Raw genomic sequence first — 20,512 nt, forward strand, 5'->3', positions numbered from 1 at the left:
CAAATTTGCTGCTGATGAATTCTTTTAGCTTTTGTATATCAGACAAGTTTTATTTCACCTTCATTTTTTTAAATTAAATTCGGTTTTACTGAAATATATTCACATACCATATAATCATCCATGGTGTACAATCAACTGTTCACAGTATGATCCTATAGTTATGAATTCAACACCACAATTTATTTCTGAACATTTTCCTTACATCAGAAAGAATCAGAATAAGAATAAAAAATAAAAGTTAAAAAGAGCACCCAAATCACCCCCCCATCCCACCCTATTTTTCATTTAGGTTTTGTCCCCATTTTTCTACAAATCCATCCATATACTAGATAAAGGGAGTGTGATCCACAAGCTTTCACAAACACATTGTCACCCCTTGTAATCTACATTGCGATACAATTGTCTTCAGGAGTCCAGACTGCTGGGTTGGAGTTTGATAGTTTCAGGTATTTACTTCTAGCTGTTCCAATATATTAAAACCTAAGAGGTTTCACTTTCATTTTTGAAAGATATTTTCATTAGGTTTAGAATTCGAGGTTGCCAGTTTTTTCTTTCAGTACTCAAAAGATTATTTCTACTGTCTTCTGGCTTGCTTTGTTTCAGATGAGAAATCTGCTACCATCCTTCCCTTTTGCCTGTGTATACAATGTGCTTTTTTAACTTTGGCTACTTTCAAGATTTTCTCTTGATCACTGGTTTCAAGTGATTTGACTATGACATGCCTTGGCATAATTTTCCTCATTTTGTACTTAGGGTTCATTGAGATTCTTAGATCTTTTGTTTTACAGTTGTCATCAAATTTGAAAAAATTTGGACCATTATTTCTTCAAATATTTTTTCTGTCTCTTCCTCTTTTTCCTCTCCTTTGATTACATGTATGTTTGATCACTTGAAACTGTCCCATGGCTCACTGATAGTCTGTTACATTATAAAAAAAAAAACTTGTTTTTTCCTTTGTGTGGATAGTTTCTGCTGTTGTCTTCAAGTTCATTAATACTTCCTTTTGCAATGTCTAATCTGTCATTAATCCCATCAGTGTAGTTTTTTTGTTTTGTTTTGTTTTAATTCTCAGACATTGTAGTATTTGTCTCTAGAAGTTCAATTGAGGTCTTTGTAAAATTTTCCATAGCTCTGTCTTAGATGTTCAATCTTTTCACTAGCTTCCAGAACATATGGCAAATAGGTGTAGTAACTGTTTAATGTCCTTTTCTACTAATCTATTATGTTTCTGAGCCAGTTTCAATTTTTCTTCAATTTTTCTTCTGAGTATGGGTCATATTTTCCTGCTTCTTTGAACGCCTGGTAGTTTTTAATTAAAATGGCAGACTGTGAATTTCATTTTATTGATGATTTTTATATTCTGATAAATATTCTTGTGGTTTGTTCTGGTATGTGGTTCAGCCACTTGAAAGAAGTGTGATCCTCTCAGGTTTTGCTTTTAAGTTTTGTAAGACAGGACTGTTTAGTCTAGGGTCAATTTTACCCCATAATTGAGACAAACCCTTCTGAGTACTCAACTCAGTGCCTCAAGAATTATGAGATTTTTCCATTCTTGCAGCTGGGAATGGAAACTATTCCTGTCCCTGTGTTAACTCTGAGGATTACTCCCTCTAATCTTTTTGAGTGGTTATTTCCCTGTCACTGATCAGTACTCAGCTGAAGGCTTCAGGGGGACACTGCAGATCTTCAGAATTCGTTTCTCTGTTCAGCTTCTTTGCCTTTGGTATTATGCGCTGCAGATTCTTTGGCATTAAGCTCTGCTTTGGACTCTCGGGACTCTTAACTCCATTTCATCATCTCAGGAAGACAACTGGTGTCCAACTAGGTGCCACCGCCATGATCTTCGGAAGCTGGGGCAATCATAGGACTCATCTCATCTGTTGCTCATCGCTCATGAATCTCTCAGCTGGCTGCCTGATGTCCAATGTCTGGAAAACAGTTCTTTTGTGTGTGTGTGTGTCTGTGTGTGTGTGTGTTTTCAGTTATTTCGGTGGGAGGGTAAATCTGATCTCTATTCCTCCATCATGGTCAGAACTATAAGTCTGAGTAATTTAACTTTATATTGCTTAAAGAAGTTAAATACAATAACAAGTTACTGTTCATCATATTTCAAATTAACTACATGACAAAATATTTATTCACTGCAATTGGAGGCCAGGCACTAAGGACAGTGCTTGAAATACAGCATTAAACAAGACTCACATGGTTACTGTCTATCCTTCTAAAGCTCACAGACAGTATCAATAATTAAATTTGTCATCAATACTTTAATTACAAGGAGTATTATTAATTAGATAAAATTTAGTAGAGGCGGAATTTGCTCTACAGGAAAAATTTAATAGATAATTGCTCTATTATTTTTCCTATATTTTTTTATTTCTCCCACATTGTGAAATTTTTCATTATGAGGTCTGAACTTAAAATGAGTTTCATTTGTCTTCAACCCAGCAACCACAAAATATTTTGATGGTGCATATCTATGAGGAAAACATCTAAGCATGCCCCCCAATATTTATAAACTATATACATGTACTGTTATACTCATATTCATTATAAAACTTACTTAAAAAGACACTTAAAGGATGCGAAAAAAATTTCAAATACTTTTCTTCTTGCACTTTAAGGACTGTCTTGCCCATCCTGCTTTGAAGACTTCTGTTCTAGACTATCAATCAAAACACTGCTTAAGAGCCAGTTATCTAAAATTAAGTTCTAGAATGTATGCTATTAATATTCTGGCTTAATTTCTCACAGGTTCCATTTGTTTCCAGGTTCTGTTACCTCAGTAATGCTTTTTACTACCCATGATTTGCTAGGATTCCAGCTTTAGTTTATGATCCAGGGAGAATTAAGTAATAAATTTTTATCTAGCTATTTTATCTGACCATGTTATCATTTGCAAAAAGTTGTGCCTTTATTACTTTATTTAAATTTAAAACAGAAATTCTAATAATGTGTTCTCCTTTTTATGAATATGTTATAAATACTAAATTAAGATAAATGAAATTATTTTTTTCATTGTTGAATATGTATGCTCCATCCACTTACATGTTCTCCTAGAGTGAATTTTGCCTTCCGTTGGGATTACCACACAACTGTAAAATATCAGCTAGGACTACTGGCATAGTAGATGGTCTTGAAATAGTTTCACCTGGATACATTTTCCTCTATACATCAGACATATAACCATGTCCTTGTTATACCATGTTTTTACCAGTATTAACCAGCTCAGTCACTGTCATATTATCACCATGATCTAATAAATTGTATTAACTAGCTAGGTCACAGGTATCTCAAAGGATTTTGGAAGACCCCACAAATGATTATACATAAATGTGCAAAGGAAAATTACCTTTCTCATCGGGAAGAGATGGAATGCTATCACTTTGTAGAGAATCATCTGCAGCAGTCTGAACTTGTTCATCAATAGAACTTTCCATCTTTACAACATGAAGAAGTTGCTTCTCATTTTCCTTAGAAGATAGAACTGAAGGACTTTCTTGACGACTGCTACCACTACTACTTCTGCTCATGGATACAATGAAAATAAACAAACAAAACGCAATAAAATAAGGATCTTAACTTCCAAGTAAACTTATTTGACCAAGGGAATGTACCTTATAATCAAGATATGAGATGAAGAAAGATACAAAACATGAAAAGCTAAATACCTATAAGTCTGAGAAGACACTACTTTGGAAAAGTTGAGTAGGGGAGAGGAAAGTTTCACTGTAAAATAAAGAGTTATAATGAGCAACCATGGTTCTCAAACTATCATTTAAAAATCATGCTTATAGCTTGTTGCTGCAAAGGAGAAGCTGAGCCTACTTATAATAAGAGTCTCTCCCAGAGAACCTCATTGTTGCTCAGATGTGGCCCTCTCTCTCTGTAAGCCGACGTGGCAGGTGAATTCACTGCCCTCCCCACTACGTGGACATGAGTCCCAGGTGTATAAATCTCCCTGGCAATGTGGGACATGACTCCTGGGGATGAGCCTGGACATAGCATCGTGGGATTGAGAAAATCTTCTTGACCAAAAGGGGGAAGTGAAATGAAACAAAATAAAGTTTCAGTGGCCGAGAGATTTCAAACAGAGTCAAGAGGTCACTCTGGAGGGCATTCTTATGCACTATTTAGATACCCCTTTTTAGTTTTTAGTGTACTGGAATAGCTAGAAGGAAATACCTGAAACCGTTAAACTGCAACCCAGTAGCCTTGATTCTTGAAGACAATTGCATAACCAAGTAGCTTACATGGTGTGACTGTGTGATTGTGAAAACCTTGTGGCTCACACTCCATTTGCCCAGTATATGGACAGATGAGTAGAAAAATGGGGATAAAAACTAAATGAAAAATAGGGTGGAATGGGGGGGATGGAATGTTTTGGGTGTTCTTTATTATTATTATTATTATTATTATTATTATTATTATTATTATTATTATTATTTTGGAGTAAGAAAAGTGTCCAAAAGTTAATTCTGTGAATGCACAACTATTTGATGGTGCTGTGAATAGCTGAATGTACACTCTGGATGACTGTAGGGTATGTGAGTATCTCAATAAAACTGAATAAAAATCATGCTTTTAGAAGAGAGGATTTTTACTCACTGTTTTAACTATCTTATTTTTCATTAACTTCACAACTAATCACAATCTGCTTTTACCCTAACTACTTCACTGGTACCATTCTTGCTAAACTCTATCTAAACCTCTAATTGCTATATCCAATAGCTAGTTTATTTCTCTGCAATGTTAGACAGTTTTGACCTCTATCTTCTCTAAAAGCCATACTTGATAAAGCAAATGTAGTAAAATGTTAAAATTAGGGGAATCTGGATGAAAGATACTTGGCAATTTTGTACTATTCTTGTAACTTTTCTGTAACCTTAAATTATGTCAAAATTAAATATTAAATAAAAAATCTCAACTCCCTTATATTCCATGACTCTACTCACTACTGCTTCTTTTACCCCACACTAACAAATTTTCCTGTGTTTCTTTTACTTATTTTTAATTTTTATGTCTTTCCTTAAAATGATGGTGTTCCCTAGGGTTTTCTTGTTGGTCTCTTTCTCTTTTCATGCCACACACTCTCCTAAGGCAATCTTAGGCAGCCCCATAACTTCAACAACTATCATTTTGACCAAGCCTCAAATCTATATCACTAATTCTGCCCCTTTCCTTGTCTTTAAGACTTACGTATTTGAATGTCTAGTAAACATATCTTTGTGGCTATCCTTCAGGTAACTGAAAGTAAACACATACCCTACTTCTATGAAAAAAATGTATAAACACCTAATTTGTGACAAGAACTACATAAAGTGGGGGGGGGGAACATAGTTTGTATATACTATTGAACTTAAGTTGGTATCAAAGTAAATGAGATTGTTACAGATTTAGAATATTAAAGTTAAGTTCCACAGTAACTACAACAAAAATACTGGAAAATATGCAAACTCAGAGGGACAGAAACTAGGGTATAGGCATACCTTGAAGATATTGCAGGTGTGGTTCCAGACCACTGCATAAAGAAAATACTGCAATAAAGAGAGCCACATGAATTTTTTGGTTTTCCAGGGCATATAAAAGTTAGTTTTACACCATACTATAGTCTGTTAAGTGTGCAATAACATTAGGTCTAAAAAAAACAACGTACAGACCTTAATTAAAAACACTTTATTGCTGAAAAAATGCTAATCATCATCTGAGCCTTCTGGGAGTTGTAATTATTTGCTGATGGAGGATCTTGCCTCGACATAAATGGTTGTTGACAGATCAGGGTAGTGGTTGCTGACGACTGAGGTGGCAATGGCAATTTCTTAAAATAAGATAATGAAATCCGCCACATTGATTGACTCTTCCTTTCATGATAGATTTCTCTGTGGTATGTGATGCTATTTGACAGGATTTTATCTACAGTAGAATTTCTTTCAAAATTGGAGTCAATCTTCTTAAACATTGCCACTGCTTATCAACTGAGTTGATGTAATAGTCTAAATCCTTTGTTATCATTTCAACAATGTTCACAGCATCTTCACCAGGAGTAGATTCCATCTCAAGAAACAACTTTCTTTGCTCATCCATAAGAAGCAACTCCTCATCCACTCAAGTTTTATCACAAGATTGCAGTAACTCAGCACATCTTCAGGTTCTACTTCTAATTCTAGATCTCTTGCTGTTTCTACTACACCTGCAGTTACTTCTTTACTGAAATCTCATACCCCACAAAGTCATCCTGAGGGTTGCAATCACCTTCATCCAAACTCCTGTTAATGTTGATTACTTTGACTTCCCATAAATCATGAATGTTCTTAATGAAATCGAGAATAGTGAATCCTTTCCACAAGGTTCTCAACTGACTCTGCACAGAACCATCAGAAGACTCACCATCTATAGCAGCCAAAGCCTTACAAAATGTATTTCTTAAATAATGAAACTTGAAAGTCGAAATGACCCTTTGATCCATGGGCTTCAGAATGGATTTTGTATTAGCAGGCAAGAAAAAAGCATTAATCTCATTCCACATCTCCATCAGAGCTCTTGGATGACCAGGTGCATTATCAATGAGCAGTAATATTTTGAAAAGAATCTGTTTTTTCCTGAGCAATAGGTCTCAACAGTTTGCCTAAAATATTCAGTAAACCATGTGATAAACAGATGTGCTGTCAGCCAGACTTTCTTGTTTCTTTCATATAGCAAAGACAAAGTGTATTTAAGATAACTTTTAGAAGCCCTAGGATTTTTTTTTTTTATTAAATTCAGTTTTATTGAAATACATTCATACCCCATACAATCATCCATGGTATACAATCCACTGTCCAGTATGATAACACAGTTATGTGTTCATCACCACAATCTATCTCTGAACATTTTCCTTACATCAGAAAGAACCAGAACAAGAATAAAAAATAAAAGTGGAAAAAGAACACCCAAATCATTCCCCCATCCCACCCCATTTCTCCTTTAGTTTTTATCCCCATTTTTCTACTCATCAATACACTACATAAAGGGGGTGTGATCCACAAGGTCTTCACAATCACACTGTCACCCCTTGTAAACTACATTATTATATAATTGTCTTCAGGAGTCCAGACTGCTGGGTTGGAGTTTGGTAGTTTCAGGTATTTACTTCTAGCTATTCCAATGCATTAAAACCTAAGACGTGCTATCTATATAGTGCATAAAGAATGTCCACCAGAGCGATTTCTCGACTCCATTTGAAATCTCTCAGCCACTGAAACTATTTTGTCTCATTTTGCATCCCCCTTTTGGTCAAGAAGATACTCTCAGTCCCACGATGCCGGGTCCACATTCATCCCTGGGAGTCATATTCTGCATTGCCAGGGAGATTTACAACCCTGGGAGTCGGGTCCCACGTAGCGGGGAGGGCAGAGAGTTCACCTGTCGAGATGAAGCCCTAGGATTTTTGATGTGGTAAATTAGCATTGACTTCCAGCTACATTAGTCCCTAACAAGAGAATCAGTCTGTCCTCTGAAGCTTTGAAACCAGACATTGACTTCTCCTATCTAGCTATGAAAGTCCTAGATGGCATCTTCTTCCAACAGAAGGCTGTTTCAACTATAATGAATATCTGTTGTTTAGTGTAGCCACCTTCATCAATTATCTTAGTTGGTTCTTCTGGATATCTTGCTGCAGCTTCTACATTAGCCCTTGCTGCTCCACCTTGTACTTTTATGTTATGGAGATAGCTTCTTTCCTTAAACATCATGAACCAACTTTTGCTAGCTTCAAACTTTTCTTCTGCGGCTTCCTCACCTCTCTCAGCCTTCATAGAATGGAAGAGAGTTAGGACCTTGTTCTGGATTAAACTTTGGCTTAGGGGAATATTGCGGCTGGTTTGATCTTCCTATCCAGACCACTAAAATTTTCTCCAAATCAGCAATAAGGCTATTTGGCTTTCTTATCATTCGTGTATTCACTGGAGTAGCAATTGAAATTTCCTTCAAGAACTTTTCTTTTGCATTCACAGCTTGGCTAACTGGTGAAAGAGCCTAGCTTACAGCATATCTCAGCTTTCAACATGACTTCGTCACAAGCTTTATCATTTCTAGCTTTTGATTTAAAGTGAGAGACGTGCGACTCTCCCTTTCACTTCAACACTTAGAGGCCATTGTATGGTTGTTAATCAGCCTAATTTCAATATTGTTGTGTCTCAGGGAATAGGAAGGCCTGAGGAGAGGGAGACAGATGAGGAACAGCCAGTAGGTGGAGCAAACACACACAACATATATCACTTAAGTTCACTGTCACTGTGTTCTAGTTTGCTAATGCTGCCAGAATGCAAAACACCATGAATGGACTGGCTTTTATAAAGGGGGTTTATTTGATTACACAGTTACAGTCTTAAGGCCATAAAGCACCCAAGGTAATGAATCAACAATTGGGTACCTTCACTGGAGGATGGTCAATGGTGTCCGGAAAACCTCTGTTAGCTGGGAAGGCATGTGGCTGGCATCTGCTCCAAGTTCTGGTTTCAAAATAGCTTTCTCCCAGGATGTTCCTCTCTAGGCAGCAGTTCCTCTTCAAAATGTCACTCTCAGTTGCTCTTGGGGTGTTTGTCCTCTCTTAGCTTCTCCAGAGCAAGAGTCTGCTTTCAATGGCCGTATTCAAACTGTCTCTCATCTGCAGCTCCTCTGTCAGCTCCCGTGCGTTCTTCAAAGTGTCCTTCTTGGCTGTAGCAAGTTTACACCTTCTGTCTGAGCTTATATAGTGCTCTAGCAAACTAATCAAGGCCCATGCTGAAAGGGTGGGGCCACACCTCCATGGAAATTTTCCAATCAGATTTATCACCCACAGTTGAGTGGGGCACATTTTCATGGAAACAACCTAATCCAAACGTTTCAACTTAATCAACACTAATATGTCTGCCCACACAAGACTGCATCAAAGATAATGGCATTTTGGGGGACATAATACACTCAAACTGGCGTAACATGGTTCATGGTACCCCAAAACAATTACAATAGTAACATTAAAGATCACAGATAACTATAACAGATAAAATAATAATGAAAAAATTTGAATTAATATGAGAATTACCAAAATGTGACACAAAGAGACACAAAGTGAGCACAAGCTGTTGGAAAACTGGCACTAACAATTTGCTGAACACAGGATTGCCACAAACCTTCAATTTGTGAAAAATGCAGTATGTATCAACAAAGTACAATAAAGTGAAGCACACTAAAATGAGGTATGCCTGTACAGGTTACCAGGAGTGGGGGTCTGTGGGGAGTTAACGCACAAAGTTTCTGTTTGGGGATATGGGAAAGTTTTAGTAATGGAAGGTTGTGACAGAACTGCAATATTGTGAATGATGAATGTCTCTGAATGGTATGCTTGGGAGTGGTTAAGATGGAAAAATCTATTGTATGTATGTTCCCAAAATTAAAAAAAAAAAAAGAACAAGAAAGAAAGAGCGAGCAACTAAAGATACAATGAGAATTAACTGCAAAACATGATCCTGGATGGGATCTGGCAAGGAGGAAAAAAGGCTCAAAGGGAAATTATTGGGGCATACAAAAAAAATGGAATATAGACTATAAGCATTTATACCAATGTTAGATTCCTTAAACTTGATAACTGAACTTATGTGGTTACATAAGTGAATATCTTTGTTCTAAGGAAATGTACATGGTTTGATTAAGTGTTCAAGGAGCATGATGCATACAATCTACACTCAAGAATTCAGGAAATGGATTAACAGAGAAGATGGGTTGATGGATGAATAGATAAGAAGAACGATACAGCAAATGTGGCAAAATGTTAAAATTGGAGATCTGGGTATCTGTGGGGATGTTGGAGCATGCTGGACTTCTCCGTATGGGGTCTGGATTATTTTTGTAACTGTCCTTTAAATTTGAAAGTATTTCAAATAAAAAGTTAAAAAAAAAAGGAAAAAAGATCAAAGGAAAACTATATAGCTGAGTGTCACACATTCAGTAGGTACTCAATTACCACTGGTACTTATCCGACATTAATTTCTCTGTTTCCTAATCTTATGATTTAATTTTTTAAATTGAGATTTTACTACACCTTGACAATACAGATATACTACCTCCAAGAAGGCAGAAAAGTAGATTCTAATACCTTCTACTCTCAGGACAGAACCACACTGAAAACTACAGATATTAACACTAGACCAGATAGCAATGACATAGTAATCAACGTTCTTTTTTAAGAATAAAAATTACTACATGCAGTAACGTCAAGAAATATGGATGGCAGCAAAGCAACATGCACTATACATGGGTTTCTTAGCCACAAAAACCAAGTTTCAATTCCTAGGTGTTTATGTAATGGCACAGAATATAAAAGTTGTTTGGTCCTTTTAGAGAATTATAAGAAGTCAGAATTAGAAGAGTATGACAGGAGAGGGAAATGCCAAGATACAGAGCTGGAGAAAGACAAAAGGTTCAACTATAAAGGTCACGATATATGTGACCTTGGGTGAATTTCTTAACATTTCTCTGAGCTTCAGTTCCCTTCCTCATAAAATGAAGAGAATACTATCTTGCCTTGAAAGGCTACTGTGAAGACTAAATGTACAGTGCTTGTACAAAGTAGGCTCTCAAGGAAGGTAGTTATATTATTACATGGATCAACTATTTTGTAAATCAGCTAATTAAATGGGGGGCAGGGGGAAGCTAGCACTTAGAAGGAAAAACACTGTTCCATTTAGTTAAAAGACAGGAGATTAAGAAGTCAAAAAAAAAGCAATGTTCAGCTATTTATCAGACTTTAGTAAATTATATTGATAAATCAAACTACTCTCCTCACCTTCGATTATGATTCTTGTTCCGTGAAGACTCAGAATAACTATCATATGAAAGGGAATACTTCTGACACTTTGAGTCAAGGCTCCCTTCTTTACTCTGAGAGAGTAAAACAGATTCATTTTTCCTATAAGAAAATAAAAGCTGATTAAAAATTCAAAGTCTCTAATAAGAGAAAGCTTTTAAATACTGTTTAACTCATATTACTCATTATATCTCATATTACTATATAAGATAAAATCTAGAATGAATAGAAGTCATGAACAGCTAAAAATTGAGAGAGACATTCAATCAGAAAAGATATACAACACATTAAAGAATATCTACTTTATTAAGAGAAATGAACGCAAAATCACAAGTATCAAGAATGTGAATACACTTAAAAATTAAAATTGTTGGGTTTAGATGGAAGAATTATATGTAACTATTCTATTTCCTGAATTTAATACTAATGTTATACACTATATTTCTTACAAGTAGAAATGGAGGAATAATACCTTATAATAGTCCAAAGAACATGGCATTTCTCATCAATAAATGCCAACAATAACAATAATTTAGCAAGAATAGCTGCATACTATAAATGCAACAGATTGAAATAATCACAAAAGCTACCTGTAATTCCTTTTATTTAGTTATATTTTCAAAATTCAATTTACCTACATACTACAGCTGCACCAGCTACACCTACCACCTATAGAAAATGTGAATAAAAGAATCAAAGAAATGATGGTTGTTTGGGTCAATTGTGAATCAAATAAATTTTCTGTTTCATATTTTGAAAATATTTGAAGAAGTTAAATACATTCTATAAAAAGTCCTTTATTCAGAATATGTGATTAAAAATTACTTAAAGCAATTACATTGCTAAGTTTGTGCACTAGTATTTCAGAAGTAGGATGTCTTTTTTCAAAGTAGACCAATTAGTTATAGAGAATTATCAATGTAGAGCACAGAATAAATGGTACAGCCTAATCGAAACAGAATTTCTACAATGTTCTAGTGAAATAATCTCAGTTATAAAGGACTGTTAATAACTTTATTAAAGGCTACTTTTTAAGAGGATTATGAAACATGCTCTCTTCTCTCTCCTTCTCCTTAAGCACAGGGTTTTAATTTCCATCCAAACACTAATAAATCCCAAATTTGTGAGCCAGTCTAGATTTCTCCTTTAAGCTTTAGACCAAAATCATTTCCCCTAAACTCTGGTCTTCTTCCAGTGTTTCCTATCCCAATAAGTGCACATCCACACAGCTGCACAAGTCAAATGCCTATACATTACCTTCTTACTTCCAACTCTTACCAATCGTCTTTAGTCTACCCATAAGATCTGATTTTACTGTCTAAGCAGCTCTCAAAATCTTCTACTTCTCTATTAACACTGTTCTTTTCCTAGTCCAAGCTACCATTACCTCTTGCTTGGACCTCTGCAATAGCTTTCTAATGAGTTTCTAGGTATTCAGTCCAGTTCCTGCAATAGCTTTCTAATCAGTTTCTAGGTATTCAGTCCCGTTCCCTGCCAAACAACTCTACAAATGACAGCCAAAATGTGATTTTAAAAAATAACACACTGCTAAAAAACTCTTTAATGGGGCTTCCGGGAAGATGGCAAATTAGGAAAGACAGACCAAAATTCTCCTCCATGAGAAACACTAGATAAAGGACAGAAAGAGCTCCAGATCAGCAGTTGCAGGATTCCACTGGATGGGCAGGGACTTCCATACTCACAGTGAGTATATACTTGGAGAAGCCAAGAGACTGCGTTTAAGACCAGTGAGTGTTTGGCCTAGAATGCCGCCCAGGAATAGGTGGTTGGAGCCAGCTGACGAGCACTGAGGGGAGCAGCCTGCCATGCCCTGGGTACCCTCCTCAGCAGTTGGCTTGGGTGATAATACTTCACGGACCAGTGACTGAGATCCCCCGTGCCAGGCACTGGCAAATGAGCAGACAGATGAGCACAGAGAGGGACAGTATTCTAGCCCAGTGCAGCCATTTTTTAAAAATGTAAAAAAAAAATAAAAAATATTCATGAGACACTAACAGCAGCTTTGAAGAGGCAGAGGAAACAATTAGGGAACTCGAGTACAGGCCAACGGAATGCGAAAGCACAAAAGAATGGTTAAAAATATCAAAAAATTTGAACTGGAGTTCAAGGAAATGATGGGCAACATGAAGCACACAAATGTAAGAACCATTGATGTTCTAGAAGGTGAAAAGAAGAGTAAAGTGCTAGGAAGAGTATTCAAAGACATTGCTGGGGAAAACTTCTCAACCCATCTAAAAGACACAATTAGGCAAATCAAAGATGTCCAAAGAAATCCAAATAGAATACATCTAAATAAACCCACTTCAAGACATATTCTGATCAGATTGTCAAATGCTGAACAGAATGAGAAAGTTTGGAAACTAGGAAGGAAGACGCGATTCACCACATGCAAGGGAAACAACGTGACACTAAGAACGGACTACTCGGTGAGCGCCATGGAGGGGAGAAGGCAGTGGTTTGACATATTTAAAATTCTGAAACAGAAAAATTACCAGCCAAGAATTCTTTATCTAGCAAAGCTCTCCTTCAAAACTGAGGGAGAGAGGAGCTAACACAGTGGCAAAGAGAGGGGTGAAACTTAGTCCTCTGAAACAACTAATAAACAACTAGGAACAACTAGTAAATAATCTGGAACCACTGCTGGAGGACAACCATGACTGTCCACATGTCGTACACCAACCTGGATTGGATGGAATGGTTAAGATCGCAGCATATAATCTGTAAGTAAAAACTGCGGAACTGTGCCAGGTGCCCCTTCTCCCCACGGCAGGCTGAGCTGCAGGACCTCACTGTGGGAGAAAGCAGCATTCCCTGTCAGTAGCAAGCAAATATAGCTCAACCTAGCTCCAACGGGAGTTTTAATTAACAAATGTGGACTGCTGAATACAAGCTACAAAGATAGACAAGCAGCAAAGCACCCTGAGGTAGCTCCCAGTGGAGAGGAGGTGGGGCTGACGGAGACAAAAAAAATTAATTAAAAAAAGAAAAAAAAATAGACAGACTTTTACAGACCGACCTTAGACAGCAGGAAAACACCTGTGCCCTGGGAGAGGGAGCCCATAAGACCAGGTGCTCTATCTGACGGATGGGCGAAACTGGGGGGCCGTGGACAGGCTCTGAAGGGGACCCTTCTTTCCCTTTTTCTCTCTCTCAACCTGAATGGCTCAGTGGAGCCTCAGCCATTTTCAGTTCACAGCGCTCTGATCCAGACAGGGGTGGAGTTGAAAGAGTCAGAGAGACAAAGAAACTATTGAAATGCAGAAGACAGCTCCCTAGGGGGTGTACCTTCCCTAAGAGGACGGAGGTGGGGCCCAGCTCAACAGCCTGCCCTCCCCTAAGAACTCAGATCCCAGGGCCTGGAGGAAAACAGTCAAAACAGAAACAACCTAAGTTAAGAATTAAAGGGGCCACACTTCTTTACTCCAGTCAGGAGTGGCAGGCTGACAGGCACCACTTGTTGGGCAGGTGAGGAAAAGCACACCAACTAGACACCTCACAGGAAAGTCTGTCAGTTTCTAACACACACCCTCAGGGAGTCTTGAAACTGAATATAACCCCATTCTGAGATCTAAATCTGTTCTGGTCTGGGAAAATCTGATTGGGGTAACCGGGGAAGCCAGATGCCTAGAAAACAGAGGAGTACAAACTATACTTGGAAGGGCAGAGATATGGCCCAGTCAAAGGAACAAACTTATACCTCAATCAAGATACAGTTGAGATACTGTTTCACTTTAATGAAACAGTCAATTAAAGATTTTCAAAGAAATATGCTAGAGCAAATGACATGGTAGAACATAACCTATAACATCCTTTGAAATTTGCTCATTGAATTTTGCTTTCAAAGTCTTCACCTTTCTGTGTATATGCTATATTGCATAGTAAGGAAAGAAGTGAAACCGCGGAACTGCAAGCCATAACAATTTTTGAAATTACCCATATAACTGCTTGTTGAGCTGTACATTACTAGTTAACACCTTTCTGTATGTATCTTTTACAATAATGGAAATAGCTGAAGTTGCAGAACTGTGACCCATGACATTCTTTGAAATTTCTTTGAAATTTGAAATTTCTGTGAAATTTGCTCTCATATTTCGAAAGTTATCATTGTTATGTATATATGTTAAAGTTCACAATAAAAAAAATGTATTTTAAAAAAACACACAGAAAAACAACTCTTTAATGACTTCTCATTGCTCCTAGGAAAAATCCCCCAAATCCTTAAGATCTGCAAGGCCTAACATGGTCTGATCTCTGCCATTATCTCTTATCATTCTTCCCTTTGCTCTCTGCCTCCAGTCACACAGGTCTTCTTTCATTTTCTTAAATATGCCATGCTCCTCTTACTTCAGGGCCTTTGCATGTATTGATCTGCCTGTCCCTTGCTTTCTTTACATCACTAACTCCTCATCCATTAGAGCTCAATTTTATATCCTCAGGAAAGCCTTTTTTGACCTCCCTCCATCCCAATTGTAGTGAAATGCCTGTGTAATGTCTTGTAGATATGTATTCCTTTTCTTCATAACACTTATCTTTGTTTATGTGTTTATCCATCTAGGTGAATATTTGATTCATGTTTATCTTCCCTGTAAGCTCATAAATGTACTCCCAGCTTGTAGAATAGTGACTAGTATATAGTAGATGCTTATTACATAATTACTGAATGAATGAATATTAACCTATCTGTTTCAGCTCTGGTCCTCAGTTGTTTCAAGAAGTCTGGAGGATGTTTCCGCTGGTGGTCATATAGTGCTGCTACAGGAACTCCTGAAGCAGCAATGGCATCAGAGATGTGGGTTCGAGTCAACTCTGCCATCTAAATATGAACACACAAACCAAAGGGAAAAGTAAATGTAGAAAGATAATGTCACAGAAGAATGGAAACAGAGCACAGCGTCTTGGAAAGATCACTGGATTGAGAGCCAGCAAATTCTGCTACTATCAGATGAAAGACTATGGGCAAGTCATTTAGCCTCTAAGTCTCAACAGTCTTAATCTATAAAATGAAGAGTTGGGCTACACAGTTCCTAAGGTTTCACCCAGCTATGACAATTTATGACTTACATTACACAGAAAACCTTCAAGTCATATAGTAAGCTGTAGTGAACCAAATTTAAATATGTCTTCAATAATCAATCCAATGACTACTTCCTCTGTCTTTTCTGACCAACAATGTGAAGTACATTTTCTTACTCTTGATCCACTATTGCAATTGCTGCATGCTTCATTTGATATTTATTCAATCACTGTCTTTAAATATTACTTCTACTGATAATTTGAAATAAGTGTGAAATCTTTGTCAGTGTTGTCTAAGTTGATTAAATTTTCTTGAGAAAACACTTTATATATTTACTTGCAAATCTCCCTAGTAAATAGCTTATACTAGGTTCATAGCTTTTAAATAATGGAATCATTTTGTAAGGAGATTAATTTTTGTTAAAAAAAATCAAATACATAATAGCTAAAATAAACTGAAACTATATCCATGAATTATAATCCTATACAGAGGATCACATATATCTCCAGCCTATATAGAGACAACAGTAAAACTGTTTCTGGCTTTATCCTTGATACAGGAAAAGAAAAGACACTAACATCATTCTGGACAAAAATAAAACATCTTCATCAAAGCAGATCGGTGTCTACATGGGGCCAAGGTTGGGAACTGACTGCAATGGGGCATAACGGAACTTTTTTTTTTAAATTCAGTTTTATTGAGATACATTCACATACCATCAATCATCCACGGTGTACAACCAACTGTTCAAAGTACCGTCTTATAGTCGTGCACTAATGACCCCTATCTATTTTTAAACATTTTCCTTACACCAGAAAGAATCAGAATAAGAATAAAAAAATAAAAATAAAAAAGGAAAAGGAACACCCAAACCACCCTCCCCAATCCCACCTGTTCTAGTTTGCTAATGCTGTCAGAATGCAGAACACCAGAAATGGATTGGCTTTTATAAAGGGGGTTTATTTCGTTACACAGTTACAGTCTTAAGGCCATAAAGTGTCCAAGGTAGCACATCAGCAATCGAGTACCTTCACTGGAAAATGGCCAATGGTGTTCAGAAAACCTCTGTTAGCTGGGAAGGCACGTGGCTGGCGTCTGCTCCAAAGTTCTGGTTTCAAAATGACTTTGTCCCAGGATGTTCCTCTCTAGGATGCAGTTCCTCAAAAATGTCACTCTTAGTTGCTCTTGGGGCGTTTTTCCTCTCTCAGCTTCTCCAGAGCAAAAGTCTGCTTCCAACAGCTTTCTTCAAACTGTCCAATTATCTGCAGCTTCTCTCTCAGTTCGTGTGCATTCTTCAAGGTGTCCCTCTTGGCTAAAGCTCCTCTTCAAAATGTCACTCTCAGCTGCACTGAGTTCCTTCTGTTTGTCAGCTCATTTATATGGCTCCAGTGATTTAATTTAGAGCCACCCTGAATGGGTGGGGTAACACCTCTATGGAAATTATCCAATTAGTGTCATCACCCACAGCTGGGTGAGGCACATTACCATGCAAACAACCTAATCCAAATATTCCTACCAAATCCCCACTAATATGTCTGCCCCACAAGATTGCATCAAAGAATATGGCTTTTTCTGGGGGACATAATACATTCAAACCAGCACACCACCCTATTTTTCATTTAGGTTTTGTCCCCATTTTTCTACTCATCCATCCATACACTGGATAAAGGAAGTGTGATCCAGAAGGTTTTCACAGTCATACTGTCACCCCTTGTAAGCTACATTGTTATACAATCGTCTTTAAGAGTCAAGGCTACTGGATTAGAGTTTGGTAGTTTCAGATATTTACTTCTAGCTAATCCAATATATTAAAACCTAAAAAGTGAGTGTGTAAGAATGTCCAACAGAGTGATCTCTCGACTCCATTTGAAATCTCTCAGCCATTGAAGCTTTATTTCATTTCATTTCGCATCCCCCTTTTGGTCAAGAAGATGTTCTCAATCCCACAATGCTGGGTCCAGATTTATCCCCGGGAGTCATATCCTGCATTGCCAGGGAGATTTACACCCCTGGGAGTCAGGTCCCACGTAGTGGGGAGGGCAGCGAGATCACCCGCTAAGGTGGCTTAGATAGAGAGAGAGGGCCACATCTGAACAACAAAGAGGCACTCAGGGGGAGACTCTTAGGCACAATTATAAGCAGGTTTAGCTTCTCCTTGCAGCAACAAGCTTCATAGAGGCCAGCCCCAAGACAGAGGGCTCAGCACATCAAGCTGTCAGTCCATAAGAGAACTTTTTGGGATGCTGGAAATGTTCTATTTCTTAATTGTGATGGTGTTTACAGGAGGGTACATATTTGTCAAATTCATCAAACTGTTCACTTAAAATGGTTATATTTTATTGTTTGCAAATCATACATCAGTAAAGTTGATATTTTGAAAAGCTTCCCAGAGAACAGAAATTTAGATACTTCTCCATCTTTTTTTCTATATTTATACCACTTAGGTGTACAACACACTCCAATCAATGGTGCCTCTTACTTCAATATGTATGGCTCCCTATTGAGAGTTCTATTCAAAGTATACATTTGCTAGATATCAGAAACCCATTATACTAAGATCAAAGTTACTCAGGTGGCCTGAAAAGAACTACAAAGAAAAAAGTACTCAATGGCTCTTACCTCACAGATTTGACGTGCTGCATCTGTGGTGAGGCGAGCTGTGTCTGTTTGCTGAGCTGCTATTTTACATGTTGCCTCCTGCAGGACTTCGGTTACTTCCCGTTGTGATTTAACCACCTGCTGTAAGGATTCTGCATGGACCTATAAATAAAGGAGGAGAGGGAGAAGAGAGCTTATGTAATGTTTCAGTACCCTCTCCCAAATTACTTTTCATTTATAAATTTGTCTTATGGATCAAATGCCATGTGGAAAAAGCACTTGATTACTATCTGGAATTCATTGTTCAAGCCTTAACTCCACCACTCACTAGTTGATGTGTCTGCAGACAAGTTACTACGAACTTCGGTTTCCCCTTCCTTAAATTGGGGATAATAATTCTTCCTTATTTATTTCTTGGGGTTGCTATAAGAATCAAATGGCGTGAAATTATCCTGTATAGTATACAGCACAAAAATGTTATTTAATGTCTTTTTCACTCCTACATATTTCAAAGATCAGCATAGTGCCACTGGAGAAAAGAAGGTGGGCATGGTTACGAAAGGACAGCAAGGAAAAAAAAAAAAAGATCAGCATAGTTCCTTCAAAGATACACATTTTAGATTTAAAAAATCAGTACCTGCTCACAAATAAGTTACCTGAGCTACTTTGTTTCGTGTTTCTTTTAATTGTCTCTGACTCTCCAGAGCCTCTTGTTCAGCCTTCAATTTCAAAAGGGCCAAGTCTCTTTCATGGCGTTGCTGCTGTGCCTTCAAAATAAACAAATGCTCAAATATTAATTCTAAGACATAAATTATTTTAACACAGTGACAATAATAAACACAATGCTATTTTTCTAGAATTATCTGAAGCAGCAAATTAAGACTTCAAAGGAACGACAACTAAACAGGATATTCAACAGCCACTTATGTATTTTATATATATATACACACACACACACATACATATACACATACACACAATATATGTCAAATAATGTATGAACAAAAATTTTCCCAAGCCTGTAGTACTAAGAACTGAAACCAAACATCTGGTTAAAAAGCAAAAGCTATAGCACCTAAGTCTTTGGAAGAGATTAAAATATGTCTTACATGTAAAAACAAAAAAAATTCCTCAGACTTTATAATTTTATGATTCCTTTACTTTGAGTTCAAAGAAGGAGTTTCATACAAATGTTGCACCCACAAAAGGTCTTGTTTTTCACCAGGACCTTTTTCCTACCATTATTCCATATATATTCTACAAATTTATATATTTCCATCCCCTCTGGAATAATGCTAAATAATGTAGGTTCTCTAAAGGTGGTAAGGCTGCATATAAAGTTATATAATACCCTGTACAAACCTGGAAGACCAGAATTATAATATATCTCTAAAATGGTAGAAAATCTCAGTGCTTATTCAGATTTCAAGTTCAGCGTAGCCCTCTACTGCAATGGGGCCATTTTTTTCAATCGAGTGATTCTCAAGAAACTTGGTATCAGTCCCTCCTTACCCTCCACTGAGGAGCATTTGGAAAGGTTGGGGGAAGTTTTTATTGTCACAATGACTGGACAGCACTACAATTATTTAGTGGGTAGAGTACAGGAAAGCTAAAACTCCCTGAAAGATTTGGAAGAGTCCCATACAAAAACTATCTATAGATATATTGGGAGAAACAACTGGAATATTAAATAGAAAAAAAAAAATACCAATTAGAATAGGATCAAAAAAACCATAAAACATTTTAGGAATAAGTTTAATTTTTAAAAATGTTAAGACCTTTACATTGAAAATTACAAAACACCGCTGAGAGAAATTTTTAAAAACCTAAATAAACAGAAAATGATATCCTGTTAATGAATTAGAAGACACAATATTGTTAAGATATCAACTCCCCACAAGCTGAACTATAGGTTCAATGGTCAGTCTAATCAAAATCACTTTTGAAAAAATCAGGCTTTTTTTTTTTTTTTTTAGAAACTAACAAACTAATTATAAAACGTATATGGAAATGCAAAACCTAGAATAGCCATAAAACAACTTGAAAAAGAAGAACAA

General features: G+C 36.9%; 1 protein-coding gene across 4 annotated transcripts in view; it reads right to left on the minus strand.

Moving 5' to 3' along the window:
- The window catches only part of CEP350 (centrosomal protein 350), a 261,140-nt gene that overhangs the window by 141,192 nt on the left and 99,436 nt on the right, over positions 1-20,512 (minus strand). For 2 of the 4 annotated variants that reach the window (XM_037825242.1, XM_037825244.1), the window contains exons 18-23: positions 19,112-19,222; positions 18,477-18,617; positions 15,520-15,656; positions 10,802-10,924; positions 5,490-5,537; positions 3,353-3,525 (exon numbers count right to left, since the gene is read on the minus strand). In XM_037825242.1, coding sequence (XP_037681170.1) covers positions 3,353-3,525; positions 5,490-5,537; positions 10,802-10,924; positions 15,520-15,656; positions 18,477-18,617; positions 19,112-19,222 — 733 coding nt within the window. The remainder of the gene's footprint in view (positions 1-3,352; positions 3,526-5,489; positions 5,538-10,801; positions 10,925-15,519; positions 15,657-18,476; positions 18,618-19,111; positions 19,223-20,512) is intronic. The other 2 variants (XM_037825243.1, XM_037825245.1) reach the window with 1 other exon arrangement.

This window comes from Choloepus didactylus, chromosome 2, assembly GCF_015220235.1.
Source record: "Choloepus didactylus isolate mChoDid1 chromosome 2, mChoDid1.pri, whole genome shotgun sequence".
Lineage (NCBI taxonomy): Eukaryota > Metazoa > Chordata > Mammalia > Pilosa > Megalonychidae > Choloepus > Choloepus didactylus.